The following is a 15,788-nucleotide window of genomic DNA, read 5'->3' as shown; positions in this document are numbered from 1 at the left end:
GAAAACACATTTTATTAGGTACTGCATTCAGTACTTTATATGTATAATCTTAGTTAACTTTACTACAGTCTCATGAAGTGTAGGTAGTATTCATATCCTCATTATTCAGTTCTATTCAGATTAGGAAACTGAGGCTTAGGGATTTGACCTTGCTGGGGTAGGAGGTGACAGATCTAATATTGAAATTCAGATTCTTTTGACTTCAAAGCCCTTATTCTGCATTATCTTTTAAAATTCAAATGCTATCATTAATCTAAAGTAAGGACTGGAAAGAATGTAATTTACACTCATCATGGCTCTCACAGGGTCTCTGAGATGTTGTTTTAGCCATCATTTATTTTCTTATAGATAAGATCTAGTGACTTGCTACTCAAGGCAACATTATGTGGAGATTTGTTGGAAGGGTAATTTTCAGCCTATCCTAGGCTTGCTAGCAGAATCTGCCTTTTCTTAAAATCTCAAATGATTCACATGCACTTTAAATGTTTGAGGAGCGCTATTGTAGTACACGTCTTAGAATGATCTAGTTGTATGATTGACCAGTGATTTCACATTATCAGAATACACAATTCAGGAGAAGATGATTGGCTCCCAGAGTATTGTAAGGTTGGTTTACCTTGGAGTCAGGAACCTGTCTTCATTGCCCTACATCTGTGTGACATGCATTGCAGCAAGTTATTTAATGAGGTTTATTTTATTATACATGAAATAAGGAATTTATTTAACTCTCAAGGTTTTTTTTGTTTTTGTTTTGTTTGAGACATGTAGTTCAGGCCGTCCTTGAACTCATAACACTCCTCCTGGGATTACAGTTATGCCCCACCATGCCTGGCTAATACTCAGTTTTTAAAATAAATGCATTTAGGGGCACCAATTTACCTTTCAGATGCCTCACTAATGTTGTCATACTTTTTTTCATGTGGAACTTTCATTCTTAGAGTTTGGTTTTGTTTGTGGTGATTTTTTTCTCTCCAGTACTGGAGATAGAACCCAGGCCTTCATGTTGAGAAACATCTTTTTTCGTTTTCTTTTATTTTGAAACAGCTCTTTCTGAGTTGTCCAGTTTGGACTGCAAGTTGAGATCCTTTTCCCTCTAGCTCCTGGAGTGCTGGGATTATAGGTGTGTGCCACCATGCTGAGCTTTTTTTGTTTTTATTTTTTGGTGGATGTGACCTAAAAGTTGATAGGTTCCAGCCAGATTACAAACTGCTAAATTGTCATGGTCCTGATTCAACATGGCTGAATCCCAAAAACAATAGTTTATCTTCGCAGTGACCACTTCCTTCTTTCCCAGCCTCGTCCTGGATACCTTTCCAACACACACAAGGGAGACCCCAGTCACCTCCTCTTGTGTCACTGAACTTGCCCCTCGAACTCCGCCTCTAGCAGACGTCCATGAAATCTCAGCATTCCTGAGGTCAGAGGATCTCCCTATCTCCCTCAGATCTACTCTGTGTCCTCCTCAATGGTAATAAAGTCCTCCTCCCTTTACTTGTTCTTCTCTACTGCACCAGAAAAACTTAACAAAAGTGTGATAACTTTTTTAGATGTTCTACTCAACTCTAAAAGAGTATAAATATTCAACTTTGAGAATAATCTAGAAATATGCCAGTCTTTTAAAAATTTATTAATTAGACACCCATTCCAAATCCTTGTAAACTTCTGCTGTTTTAGGGAAAAACATTAACTCACCAATAGGTATGGTATTATGCATAGGTTTTAAAAATGTATTCATTAAGAAAATTTCCTTCTGTTATATTAATTTGCTTTAAGTGTTTTTGTAAATGGCTGTTTTATCTGTCATATGCTTTAACTGAATATTTGAAGTGCTCATATGATCTTCTTTCCTTTGTTCATTCATGATATGGTTTGTGTCTAGATGTCCCACCAAAGCCTCATGCAGTCATGGTGTAGGCTTCTAGAATTTGTGGTTAATTCATGATCCAATGCTGGGATTATCAGTGTAAGTGTGACACCTGCCCTGGGGCAGATGGCTTGCATACAGTATGAGCGAGGGAAAGAGGCTTACTCTCTGCTGCTGCTCCCCCCGTTCTGCTCTTGCTATTTTGTTGTTTTCTGCTGTCGTGAACTGCTGCCCTCTGCCATGTGCCACCGTACCCTGGAGCCAGCTGAATATGGACTGAAACCTCCACAAACTGTGAGTTTAATAAACCTTTCCTTCCTTAATTTTGAGTGTCACGTATTTTGTCCCAGAGTGAGAGAAAAGTAACCAAGACGTGTATTAATTATATATTAATTGGTGAGTTGGTTAGTGCGCTTCTTGGTATATACTTTTTAAAAAACACATCTAGATATTTTTCATCTATTATTTTTCAAATATTCAGATGTTTTCCACTATCACCACTCCTCCCAGGAATTCAGTTCCTTGTATATTAAACTATTCGGTATTGAAATTGTCCCCTGGGTCACTAAGGTAGTGTATCATTCACTTCTTTAGACTTTTATTTGAACTACTATACTTTTCATTTTCTGAAGTCCCATTTGACTCTTTTGAGTCACACATACCATTATATTCATATTTTTATTTTAAATGCTTACACATTTTTTTAATGGCAGTTTTAAAGTTTTGTCATTTTTAAGTCTTTAAGGATTATTTTTCCCTTGGTTAAAGAGTAGAAGTTATTTGGTAATATGTTTAGTTTCTAAACATTTGGGAAATTTCTGGGTGTTTTACTGTTATTAATTCCTAATTTAATACTTTGGTATCATAGAAATACTTTGTATGATTTTATATTTTTAAATTCCAGGTTATGGTCTATCATAGTGACTGCTTTATGTATATTTAAGAAAAATGTGTATTCTGTAGTTGTTCGATGTAGTTTTCCTTAAATGTCAATTAGGTCATGTTGGGTGATAATGCTGTTCAGATCTTCTAGATCTTTATTGATTTTTTTGATCTATTTACTCTGTCAATATTTTGAGAGTAGAGATTCAACTGTGATTGTATATTTGCTTATATTCTGCATTTGTCTGTTAAATTTGACTTATGGTTTTAGGTTATTAGGTGTATATACCTTTAGAATTGTCACTTCTTGAATAATTGTCTCTTATAAACTGCCTCTCTTTGTATACGATAATAGTTTTAGTATTGAATTCTCCTTTATCTGATAGTTACACCAGCATTCTCATACTTAGCATCTGCATGATATGTCTTCTTCCATTCTTTTTGTATAACCTTGTGTCATTGATAGCATGGTTTTGCTTTTTCAGTAGGGAGGATGGTGGACAGACTTCCCCCACCCCAGGTGTCTGTTTAATCCTTAGAACCATGTTTTCCCATATGAGGTGTGGTTAAGGGTATATAATGGGGAGATTTTCCTTTATTTATGGCATCAGTGTAACTGAAGTGTACTTATGGGGACAAAAGGACACAGGAGAGTCAGAAAAGGATGTGAGATGAGAGTGGTAAGGTCAAGGTGATGTAGGGCCAAGGCACAAGAGCAGAGAGCAGCAGCTAGAAGCTGGGAAAGGTGAGGAAATAAATTCTTGAATTGAGCCTCCAAAAAGTGCTGCCCCAATTTGTGATAGCCAGATCTTGGAAACAACCAAGATGCCCATCACATGTGGAATGGTTGAAAAAGATGTGGTACTTTTATATAATGGAGTACTACTCAGCTATAAGAATGATAAACTCGAAGCCTTCATATTTAAGTGGATGCCACTTGAAGATATACTTATTAGTGAAATAAACCAGACCCACATCTGTAAATATCGTATTGTCTCCCTAGTATAAGGACTTACAATTCTGTATATGGTTAGGTTTCTAAATTTCTTTGTAAAAATATGTAAATACTTCTACTTTTATAAAATTATCTTTCCTTTATATTCTGTAAGGACTTAAAGTTCAACATAGCAATATTTGATGGAAAATACCTGTTCCATGATATGCCAAAATTTTTGATATTTAGACAGATAGGATAAACTGAACTGCATATATTGCAGGTTAATAATAAGCTTCTTTTCTGGAGGGTTAACGACCTAAGTTAGCAGTTCAAAATTGGAGAAAAGGAAGGGTGGCAAGGTCAGCCAACATTTTGGCCCTAGCCTTTCAAGGTCAGTGAAGACTCGGGACATAGGAGAACCGGTAACATCATGTAACTCAGTTGTGCTCCAAATTTTCTGGTCAAAAAGATTATGGAGCCATAGAGGAATGTGTTCGATGATGTACAGTGTGCCTGGGGAGAGTCACATGGAGAGAAAAAATATTTTCTCAGGCTTTCACAGAGAGCAAATTGGTCAAGCAATGGCTGTGACTCATCCACATGTCTGACACTGACAAAAGGATGTTCGAAGGGCAGTACAGGGCTACAGGATAAATCCTGAGGGTACTTGGCTGACCTTATCAGATACCATTTCTTGTTATACAGATCTTGCTATATCTTGGTCTTAACCATCCAGCAGAAAAGTATAAAAATGAGGTATATAAAGTAAAGCCATACTAATACGATGAGCTGTAAAAGGCTCAAGTCAATAACTTCTGAGGATAACCCACTAATATTATAGACTGCTAGACAGTGTTAGATTGTTTAGTTGAATTCAAACACCAATAGTATTTAGATGCCAGTAGAATATTCACCTCTGACAGATAATAAAAAAAATGATACAAAGGAAAGATCATTTTGTATTTATATATACAAAATAGGATAAATTTACAGCTACTTTCGCTTAATTCAAAGAGAAGAAAGAGGTGTACTAACAGTGTTTGGACAGAATATCCTGTCTGCTTCTTGTACTATGGATAGCCACTAAGAAGATAACAATGTACAATGTATTGAGTATCAAAACTATCCTATTAATCAACTGTGAAAAAAAAAGTGCTGCCCTTCAGCTCTGTGGTTTCCACCAGATATTACATATTGAAAACGTCCGACCTCTAGAACTGGGAGGGATACATTTATGCTCTTCTAAGCCATATTTGTTGGTAATGCCTTATAATCATATTTTGATAATGCCTTACAACAACAATAGAATTCAAATACCAAAACCAAATTAGTTTACATTTAATGTAGTTATTCACATTATTGGATTTAAATCTCTCTTCTTGATATTTGATGTCTGTTTGTCCCATGCTCTTCATTCCTTTCTTACAGATTTGGGGAGAGAAGAAGGAGGCTTTCCATGATCTCTATTGACTCTTTATTTTGGCCTTTTATTCAGTTTTTTAGGTTGCTGTGGAAATTGTAAATTTTTTAAGTTTATAACTATGTTCCAAAAATATTCCATTACTTCAGTAATTATTTAAGGACTTTACAAAAGTATCCTGCTGGAATTTTTCTGAGCATTTCAGATCTGTAATTTATAGTCCTTAATTAATTTTGGAGAGTTCTTGGTCTTTATCTCTTCATTCTTTGCTTCATTTGTCTTCTACTGGGACTCCACTTAAATGTCTTCTTTGGGCATTTGATATTACTCTATAGTTCTTCAGTGTCCTATTACCTTTTATTTTTTATTATTTTTGTCTATGTTTTAATTTAGATGATGACTGGTTTCCAAGTTCATTTATTCTTTCAACCCATGATTTTGTATTGTCATCATTTCTGGTACAGGAAATACGTCTGAAAATCTTTCATAAAAGCCATGAACATACTGAAAAAAGTAGTCTGAATCTACTTTCAGAACTTTGAAAATTGACCCAAGTCTTACAGCAGTCCAAGAGCATTTGTTTGAATAAAGTGGAGGATTGATCTTTTCCATTCCCTCCCTATCTCTGCAGATCCATGATTTTCTCAGAAACCAACAACTCACAGATAGGATGTTAGCTTGTAGCCTACTAGTCACTGGAGGGAGTAGAAAAATTTCCAGAGAGTTGTCTTTATTTTTCCTATTTGGGGATTCCCTGGAAGACTGCCCTTGCAATGCCTCTTTGATTTGATTTGACTTGGAAGTAGGTCATTGTAAACTTTTTCTCTTGGGGGTATTTGTCAAAAACAACCAGAGACAACTATTGAATATGATGTCTGCCTACAGAGGTAATTAACAGTTTAGGTGAACAATAGAGAAACCAGAAAGCTTAGAAAGAGGCTAGGGAATGAGATGTCTGTAGGGGTCTTTGAGAAGTTCCTCAATATTCGTGAAAATCTACGTGAAGTACTGTACATAGGTAAAGCTATGCACAAATTCTGAAAGAAATCTGTACCTAAGCACACTGTAATTAAACTGTTGAAAGGCAAAATCAAGTAAAAGATCTTGAAAGTAACAAAGGAGAAGTGACTCATGGCATCCAAGGAATCCTCAACAAGATTAATAGTTGAGGGGCTGGTGAGATGGCTCAGTGGTCTAAAGCACCTACTTGGAACAAACTTGGCAAAACACAGGGACCACGGTTTGATCCCCCAGCACCACATGCCAGCCAGCCCCGCCCCCTGGTGGGCTGAGCTGGCCACACACACACACACACACACACACACACACAAAAGATTAATAGTTGATTCTTTATCATGAATAATAGAGACCAGATAATTTCCACCACTCTGTAGAAATTCCCCCCTTCTTCACATGATAGCAAGAGTCTTTCACACATTAATTGCCATTATTTAATCCTATATGTTAATGCCAATGTTTGAGTCATTAATGATCCAGTTCTATTATTCTATCTCTCTATGGCAGGTGATTATTGTCTTTTTTTTTTTTTTTTTTTACTTTTGGCATATATGTACAACACTAGGCAGTACAGTGTATATTTATGGCCAGTGAATAGTTTTTGACTGTTGCCCTGTAATACTATTAGTATGGGGCCTGGGTCTTTTGTAAATAGCATATAGTATAGTATAGTATTCTTTTATCCAAAGTGATCTTTTCCCCTTAGTCAGCTTACATTTTATATTCATTATCTATTGCTAAGTAACAATTAGAAAATTAAGTGACTCAAATCATTCAGGAGTTATTATCTCCTAGAGTGAGTGGGTCAGGGGTTTGAGCATGGCCAACTCAGGGGCCTGCCTCAGGGCCTGTCACACTGCTGCAGTTAGTGTCTGCCAGGGCTGATGGCACATCTGAAGGCTCCCCAGGGAGGACCCTCTTCCAAGCTCACTTGCACTTGCCGTAAGGAGCCAGTTTCCACAGGGCTGAGCTCCTCACTGGCTGTTGGCCTGTGGGCACCCTCAGTTGATTGCCATGTGGGTGTCTCCATAGGGCAGCCCAGAAAGCAGAAGCTGCTTCATCACTGTGAGCAAGCAGAGACAGGGAGAGAGTGTGAGTAGGACAGAAATTACTGTCTTTAAAAATCAAATCTCAGAAGTGATAGCCCACTACTTTCACCATATTGTGTTTATTGGTGGTCATTACCAGGTCTGCTTCACACTTGGGGCGGGGGGAGTTACACAGAACCAGAGCGCCAGGAGTGGGGATTATTGAGGACATGTTAGAGGCTGCCTGCCACATATTTATTATGGTAAATGGTAACTGAGTGACTTATATCTGTAGTTGTATCTGGTATTTCTGTTTACTACTTTGTCTTCTCCAACCCCTCATATTTCCCTTTAGCCCCACAACTCCCTTTCTCCCTCCCTGCTCCTCTTCCCTCTGCCCTTCCCTCCTCTGCTGTCCCTAACTTGCTGTGCTTGGACTTCCACCCTCCTCCTGCCTGCCCTTCTTGTGCTCTTCCCTGAGGTGATCTTGGACAGGTGCAGTGGTCAGTTTGCCTGTGCAGCTCATAGCTTTCCCTTCCTCCTTTTGTTTGTCTTCTTTGCTCATTCCTGGCTCAGATCTTTGTGCTACATCCCAGTCGGTTCATTAATGTGCCTTTAGCTTAAGGTTTATTTTGCTCATTTTATTCTGAAAGACTTTAATTTATATTTATGTTTTTGGGGGAGTCTTCCAAGTATGTAATCCTTTTTTCTATAAATCAGAATTTATTCCTTTATCTTTTTGAGCAACTCAAATAAGCATATTTAAAATCCTTCATCAGTTGGAAATTATAATACTGGCTGGATAGTTGATGATGTTAAGTAATTGATGCTAATTTTTAAAAATGTGCATTGGCACTGTGGTTCTGCTTAAAAAAAATCCTAATCTGCAGAGCAGTCTCTGGAGGTCTGCATAGATAAAAAACAAAATGATATGAAGGCTCCTGGAAGGAGAGGTACAGGCCAGAGGTGAGCTGGCTTCTTGGCATCTGAGTGTTGAAGCTTAGTGGTAGCCATTTGGGGTTTTGTTCTATTCTTTTGCCTCATGTTTAAATTTTACACAGTACAAAATTTTCAGAATCTTTTATCATTGTCCCATAGAATCAGTTTCACATGGAGTGAGTTCATATCTCAGTTGCTGATTTTACTGGTAGTCTTTCTAGTTACATTTCTCTGCACATTGGAGATTTGCTTCTCAGATTCCTTTTGAGTGGAAAGGCTGGTTTTCAGTGGTTGGTTTATTTCCCCTCACTTTCTGTGTAGCATGTTTACCCTCTGTAGCTTTTTTTCTGGCTGGGGACAACTTCACTCAGGATGTGCCGGGTTGGATTGTGCTTTCTGAAGTAAGTCTCTTCGTGGTCTTGGGGATGCTACCGAGCCTGGGGACAGGGTCAGTGGGGTACTAGGATCACTCGTGGTTTGGGGCTGGATCTTTGCCTCCTGGCTGCCTAGGTTTAAGCTACGTGCCTGGGTGGGCATCTTCAGGAACTTTGTATCAGCTTCTTCCCCTAAGAGGGCCCTGCACTCTAGGTGGCCACCTGGTCTCTGTGGAGAGAAGTTTTTTCAGGCCTAACAGTATAGAGAGGTTCTGGCTACTCCACCTGCTCCAGGCCCAGAAACCAGCAGACCTGTGGCTTCAGCTCCACCTACTGCTTTGCATCTTTGTCCAGTGTTGGACACTTTCATCTTGTTTTTGAACCTGTCCCTATATTTTGGTGTGTGCCTCTCCCTGCCGGTCCTTTGTGTTTGAAGCAGCTAGATGCATCAAAGTGCAAACTTGCTGTGCCGTCTTGACTGGAGGAGTCCTTGACTGAAATCACTGAAGGTTCCCTTAGCTCCATTCAAAGACTGTCCTCCACCGCATGATCTTCACGATGCTGATAGTTTGCCTTTGTATTAGACATAACATGCTTAATTTAGTTTTTTTTTCCCCAAAAAAAGATTTTCTTGGAAATCTCCTTAGACAAAATAACAACCTGCTACCTCATGAGTTATTCCTTCTTTTGGTCTCCCCAGCACATATCACTCTCTGAAATTATCTTATTTATCTGTACACACATTTGCCTCTCCCACTGGGATCTAAGCTCCATGAGAGCAGAGAATTTCTCTCTGTTTTCGCTGATGTGTCTGCAACCCTTTACACTGATGCTTGTCACACAGTGGACACTCAGCAACATGCTAATAAGTTACTGAGTCAGTCTCAGCACCCTCCAGTGGCCCTCAGTCCCAGTGTCATGCAGAGCTTGTGTGGGCAGGAAGCAGGTTTGGGCTGTGGAGTGGCTTTGAAGAGTGACTCTGCTTCATCCATTGTCCTCTATCAGCCTTGCATCACTGAGTGCCTGCACTAGGCCCTACACTGAACCCCAGGCATCTGCTTCACATTTCTTTCTGTAGCCCTTCTTCTTGGGCCATGTCCTGTCTGTCGTCTTGCCCATCCTTAGCCTTAAGGATTTTAGTACAAATCTCAACAATGAATGGGGCAGGAAGGCAGAGGTTGATCATGCAGAAGCAGAGGCTGTGGGCTTGCCACCTCTCTGGCTCACTTGTGACACAAGCTGAGGAATTTACTTGGGGCACAGGTCTGAGTTTGTACTGGCAGGGGCAGGCTCACCCATCTCCAGGAAGTTCACACACCCTTATCTAATCCCTGCCTAATTGTATCCTAGTGGCATGAATAGAAAGGCCTTGCAGCCTTTGGTGTTCCTGTGTGTCTGAATGATCTCTCTGGACTAGGAGGTGCTGAAGAGCGGGCATCTCTGCTTGGCACTTCAGTTCTGCATCCTGCTGCTGACAAAGACAGCCTAAAATCTCTGGCCGAGCATCCTGGGAACCTCTGTGCAGAGGAAGTGTCAGAGAGTGTCAGGTGGATGGTGGGTAGATGGGTCAGCTTCCTCATCCTCCTATTCCATTGCTCCTCCTGAATGGTAGCTGAAGGGCCTTGTGATGGTTTTACTTTCACATGTCAACTTCCTGCTTGGCTGGGGCTACTGGCCAGAAATGGCAGGTCCAGAACCTTAATTGTATCCAGCGAGCTTTTCCTTGGATGGCACTAGGGATCATTCACATTTAAGTAACAGGCTGCTGAGAGGCCTGCACAGATTAGCCATGCCTGCATTCCCTGGACACAGCAGCCCTAGCATCATTCTTTGCAAGATTCTATGAGGACTCCCTAGCACTCACTCCCCTGTTTATGTTTAGTTTTCTAAAGTGTTGGCATTGCAGGAGCCTTCTTGGCATTTTTAAATATTCTACAGCATCTGGGGAGCCAAGCTACTGCATTTTTCCACTCTACAAGTGAGAGAAAATAGGAGGGGCGCAACTCAGGTCTGTGGTGGCCTTACAGGTAGAAGCCTGCAGCCTCACCTGCCCCACTGGCCTGGGATCTCCAGGGGCATGTGGTCAGTTCCCATTACTGACTGCCTTGAAGATGCTTTCAGAAGGTTCCATGCCAAGAGAAGTATCTTTGCCAGGGAGCTGTAGGCTTTCAGAAACATGGATGCCAACAAGAGCCTAGAGCAATCCTCAGGCACACTCAACCCCAGGAAGTTTCAAAAGGTGACTGAGCAATGTGATTCCTCTCTACAGGCATCTGGGGCTGTCCGCAGGCCCAGTAATGTTGTGGCTTTGCACAGAGGGTGGAGATGGCAGGATTTGGGGCCTGGTCCTGGAAAGGCCCCACAGTTGCTGACACTGATATCCAGCAAGTGGACACATGCACATGCTGTGCTATGAGGCTAGTGATCTTTGTGGACCTGTTATACCTCTGCCTGAGGAGATCTCTTTCATCTTCAGACAGGGTGAGGCAGGGAGGATGCTTCTACTTCAGTTTCATGCATCATAACCTAGGTTGTGATTTCCTCTGGAGCAAAGCAGATGGTTCTCCTAGCTAGTTGAGGTGGGCTGGTTCAAGCCCAGTCTGCCTGAACCAGCTTGTTCATCTGGGGTAGCTCAGCTTTCATCCTATGAACTAGAGGGAGGGCCCGCTGCCTTGTGGTCCCCATTTCTATCAGGGCTGAGGAAACAGCACCCCTTACTGTGCAGTTCTGTGCATGAATCCCTCCCCTCATAGCTCAGAGTCTGAGACTGTGACATGGACTTCCTGGTGCTGTGGTTTTGGCAGCACAGCTCCTCCACCAGGCACTGCTTACCTTCACCTGGGTTCACAGCCAGCCCCTCTCTGAAAAGCTGCAAGCTGTCAGACAGCTTGTCCTTAGCTCTTCCATCGTGTCTGCATTGAGTCCATAATGAAGGATCGTAATAATCTCCCTGCCTTTAGAGGTGTTGGAAGGAGCATAAGAAATAATCTGCGGGAGGCATGTAGAACAGTATTTGGCAGATAGTAAGCATTCAATAAATGTTAGTGATTATTGTCTACAGAATGGTTCTAATAATTACCCACCTTGAAGGGTTGTTGTGAAAATTAAATGTAATACATGTGAACAATTTGCCATAACCCAGGTTTTTTGGTTCGTTATTATGACTCTTCTCATTGTGAGTGTTGTTGCGAGCAGAAATGTCAGTGACTGCTTCCCTGAAGCACACATTCGGCACCATTGCTGCTGGCTAACATGGGCTTTGTTGTCTTTTAACTAGGCCAGGGAGCTGGAGAGCAGAGAGGCAGAACTCAGACGCCATGACACCTTCTACCAGGAGCAGCTGGGGCACATTGAGAGGAAGGTAGGACTTACATGTGGCTGCTTGCTGGGGGGTCATGGCCCACTCCAGCATGGTAGGGACCAGGCTGCAGGCCCAGGGCCTACTCAACCAGGTGCCAGTCACCTTGTGGGCATGCCCTCCTGCATTCCACAGCAAGCACCACAGACCCAGTCTTTCAACAAGTTGCATTCACGGACATAATTGGTTTTTAATTGGTCCAGTTTTTGTTGAATGTGGCTGGCTCTGCTATAGAGCAGTTTTAGAAAAAAATTTCCTTTCACCACAGGGCGGTGCTGAGACCCAGTCTACCTTTTTCACTTTAGTTAAGCTGAGCTGGGTAAAAATAATAATAACGTGAAGTCTTGCTATACAAATACATTAAAGTTGTATTATTGATTTTCTCCTGGGAGTCAGGAAGATCAAAGTGCACTACTGCTGCACACTCACTGCTTTTCTAAGAATAACCCTTTGAAATGAATGAGATTTAAAGGGACATCATCATGCCTTTTCTCAGATGCCCACAATGACCACTGAAAATTCATCTGATAATTTGCTTACTTTTGGGGGGTTTAATTTGTTGATCATGACAGATTTTTCCAAAGAAATGGCTTAAAACATGGAAGGGGCTTGTTGGGATTTTGAAAAAAATTATTCTTCCTCTTGCCTGAGAAGGCGTGCCAAGCAACCTGAGCCATCGTGTATTGCAGGCAGATCTTCGCAAATCATTTGTCACGGTTTGGAGCTTTGAAACTGACAGTTTGCTTGAGGGGCTTGATTTCCATAGGGGCTTTTTCCCGTGGTGTGCCACAGTGGTGCTTGGCAGAAGTGTGGCTTTCTGGATTTCTAGGCAGTGGGGACAGGCAGGAGGTTATACCCTGTCCCATCACTACTGCTGGTCCACCTCCAAGGGGCATGCAGGGACAGCCAGGTCAGATGTGCATGCTCCTGAAGCACTCACTGTGCCACCCTGCAGTCTTAGGAGCTGTCAGGCTCACTGAGTAGCCCCTAACAGGCCAGTGTTTCTCAGGCCAGCCTCCTGTACAGGTTTGACTGTAGCTTGTAATGACAAAGATTGTGATTTGAGATCCTGGAAAGGGTAGAAAAAAAAAAATCTACCAGTCACAGCTCTAATTATCACAGTTGCCCATATGTTCCGAGGCACAGATTTTTTTTTTTTTTTTTAAGTGTATGTGCAGTGCTTTGGTCTCCTGCTGTGTTCCTCTTGTGATTTCGTCTCAGGGCTTGGCTGCTAGAAGCATGTGTACATGTGTCTGTTTGGGATGGAAGGGAAATAGCCTTACAGTATTTTTCCTCCTCTAAAATTTTTTTTCCCCTTGTCACTCTCATCTCTACTTCAGTTCTCCTCCTTAAATCCAATCCTCTGTTTTGTTGAAAGAGAGGAAATTCTCCTGGTTGAGCCCTTCTATATCATCTATTCCTCCCCACTCCTGGTAAAGGGAAGTCCGGGCTCAATACATATGCAAATGTAAGCTTTGAAAAAAAAATGGCAGGTTCTTGTACATGCTTGTGAACAGTTATTAGATGCTTCCAGAAGGAGGTGCAAAAACATGATCTCCTTTCTAACTCTTAAACACAGCATTTTGCTGGTGATAATAAAAAAAAAAGAAAGCACCTCCACATCCCAGGAAATGGAGATCGGTGTGGGAGATAGTGCGGATTACAGGGGAGCCAGAGAAAAAGGGAGAAAAGCAGCAGAATAATAAGGCTTAATTGTATTAGTTTTGAAAAAGGTTTTCACTCTTTCTCATGGATAATTTTATCCCTGTAATGGCTGGGAAGATGGAAAACATGGCATCCAACAATCTTTTTTATTAGCTGTTGCTTTTATACAATTGAGCTTGCATTTATCGAGTATTCTCAGACCTTGACATTTCCAGCCTCTGCGCGTGCAGCTCCAGGACCCTCCAATTATTATACTACTTTCCTTTTCTTTTTTCCCCATTTCCTTTTAAGTTTAGAAACCTACAATGGAAAGCTGAGCAGGTGGAAGTTCTATCAGCTGCCGCATCACCCTTGACTACCCGAAATATCTTCGGGTGTGTGTGCACAGGTGAGGAGGGCAGATGGGGATGGGAGAGCTGAGGTGTGTCCTGGCTGGCTGGAATGCCACCACCTTTTACCTGTAGGATTTGGTCCCCCTTGCTTATGGTGACAGGCGACAAGAAGTCTGCACAGAACCCAGCATCCTGTTTAAGAAAAAGATGACGTCTTGACCCTTTTGTACCATTGTTTTTTCCCCAGGCAGCTATTCTTGGGTATGAAAAGTATGGTTGTAGGGCTGCTACACTTTATAATCTTTCTGAGTAATTGTTCCTCACGCCCACACAGCAAGGTCTAAGTGAAGTGATTTCCTCCATCTCACCATGGAGAGCAGTGAGCTGCTAAGGATGCGAGGCTCTGTGAGGGTCTCATGGCAGCAGAGGGCAGGCCCTGGATATGCTGGCACAGAGTGGGGGCAGCAGTATGGTTCAGCCCAAGGCGCCCAGGCACTAGAGCTGTGGGGCTGCACTTACTCTGTGTTGCTATTCTTTGCCATCACTGTGCCTCCTCACATCTCTGCTTGCAGATACTCATCCTCAGCATTCTGCAGGGAATCAGTGGACAGCTTAAAGCAAGCAATGTCTGTAAACCTGTGGCAGTTGCTGGATGCCCCTAGAGGGCTGGCCTGATTCCATGTCCAGCAGTATTGGGGACTGTGTTTTGTCAGCATCTCAGTTTTGGATTAAGGGATCAGTATGTGCTGTACATGTGTGTATGAATGTAGCCCATGACCTGCTGCCTGGAGCGAGGAAGCATCATCTCTGAGCTGCATCAGGCTTTTCTCTGATGCCTACCAGGAGCCCTCCTTCACTTCTGCTCCTGGTCAGGTAGGGCACACAGTGCAGGAGACCATGTGTTGTTCACAGCCAGCTGTTCACACATAGGTGGTAGTCAGAGAACAAGGCCATTTATTTTATCTATAGTTAGGCATGTGGCCAATAAGTCACCATACACCCTCACCTGCCTGTGCTAAGTCATGATCGCTACCCTTTTTTCCATCGTAGCTGCTCCCCCATTGTATGCCTGGCCTCAGCATTACTTAGTTGATCCGTGGTGACTTCCAGAAGAAAGCAAAAGAGCTAGAGTGGGATTTACCCACATCATGCATGGATCAGCTCTGCTAAGCCAAGGGTGACTTGAGCCTCTTCAGAACCAGTGCATCTTACTATCTTCTAGCAGGAACTTCCATGTTGAGTGACTCTGAGGTGGACCCTGATAGCCTGTAGAGCCGACTACTCTGGGTGGCCAAGATCTTGCCTTCTGTGGTCAGCCATGGAGCTGAGTTGGGTGGTGGGGAACAATGTGTTTTGAAGCCTGGCAGACATCACTTGGCTTCTGCCACAATAACAGGACAGCCTTGAGACTCTGAGCATGCTGTTTATGTACTCCAGCCTCAGTTTCCTTATCTTTGAACTGGGGATTTTAAGATTAACCTGCCAACTGTTTTAGGATTAGTGATAATTTGTTTACAGCAACCACCAGAGGATTGGCATAAGCATTCAATTCTCTTTAATGCTATTTCCATCTTTCCTTCTTTTGTAAATGCATAACCACTCATTCATTCCACGTTGATTTAAGCCTGCCAACTGCTAGGCTCAATGATGGTTCAGACAGTTGTGGCTCCTGCCTCATGAGACCTCTCTAGTTTGGAAGGAAAAGGAGATGTGAGGATTAGGACACCAAAGGAGGGAGCTCCTGTGTGGTGCCTCCTGTGACCAGAGCACCTGCTACTTCTATAAAGGACCTCATCTTACTCCTTCCAGACCCATCATCTGCACAGCAGAGAAGGGATTCTCAGAGCTAGCTTCAAAGACTAAGTGCAAGAGAAAGAAAGAAACTTGGAAATGTTTGTGTTTTTCTTGGATCACATCTTTTCCCCATAAAATCAGCCTCCTACACTGCCCCTTCTCAGGTGCACACAAGAGT

At 42.2% G+C, this 15,788-nt stretch overlaps 1 protein-coding gene across 6 annotated transcripts in view; it reads left to right on the top strand.

Moving 5' to 3' along the window:
- Chchd6 (coiled-coil-helix-coiled-coil-helix domain containing 6) overlaps window positions 1-15,788 on the top strand; it is a 264,538-nt gene that overhangs the window by 132,092 nt on the left and 116,658 nt on the right. For 3 of the 6 annotated variants that reach the window (XM_023706380.1, XM_023706379.1, XM_023706381.1), the window contains exons 5-6: window positions 11,739-11,822; window positions 13,776-13,872. In XM_023706380.1, coding sequence (XP_023562148.1) covers window positions 11,739-11,822; window positions 13,776-13,872 — 181 coding nt within the window. The remainder of the gene's footprint in view (window positions 1-11,738; window positions 11,823-13,775; window positions 13,873-15,788) is intronic. The other 3 variants (XM_023706377.1, XM_023706378.1, XM_023706382.1) reach the window with 1 other exon arrangement.

This window comes from Octodon degus, unplaced genomic scaffold, assembly GCF_000260255.1.
Source record: "Octodon degus isolate 3935 unplaced genomic scaffold, OctDeg1.0 scaffold00254, whole genome shotgun sequence".
In the NCBI taxonomy this organism is placed as follows: domain Eukaryota; kingdom Metazoa; phylum Chordata; class Mammalia; order Rodentia; family Octodontidae; genus Octodon; species Octodon degus.
The sequence above is the reverse complement of the archived record's forward strand: the minus strand, read 5'-3'. Positions and strand labels throughout refer to the sequence as shown.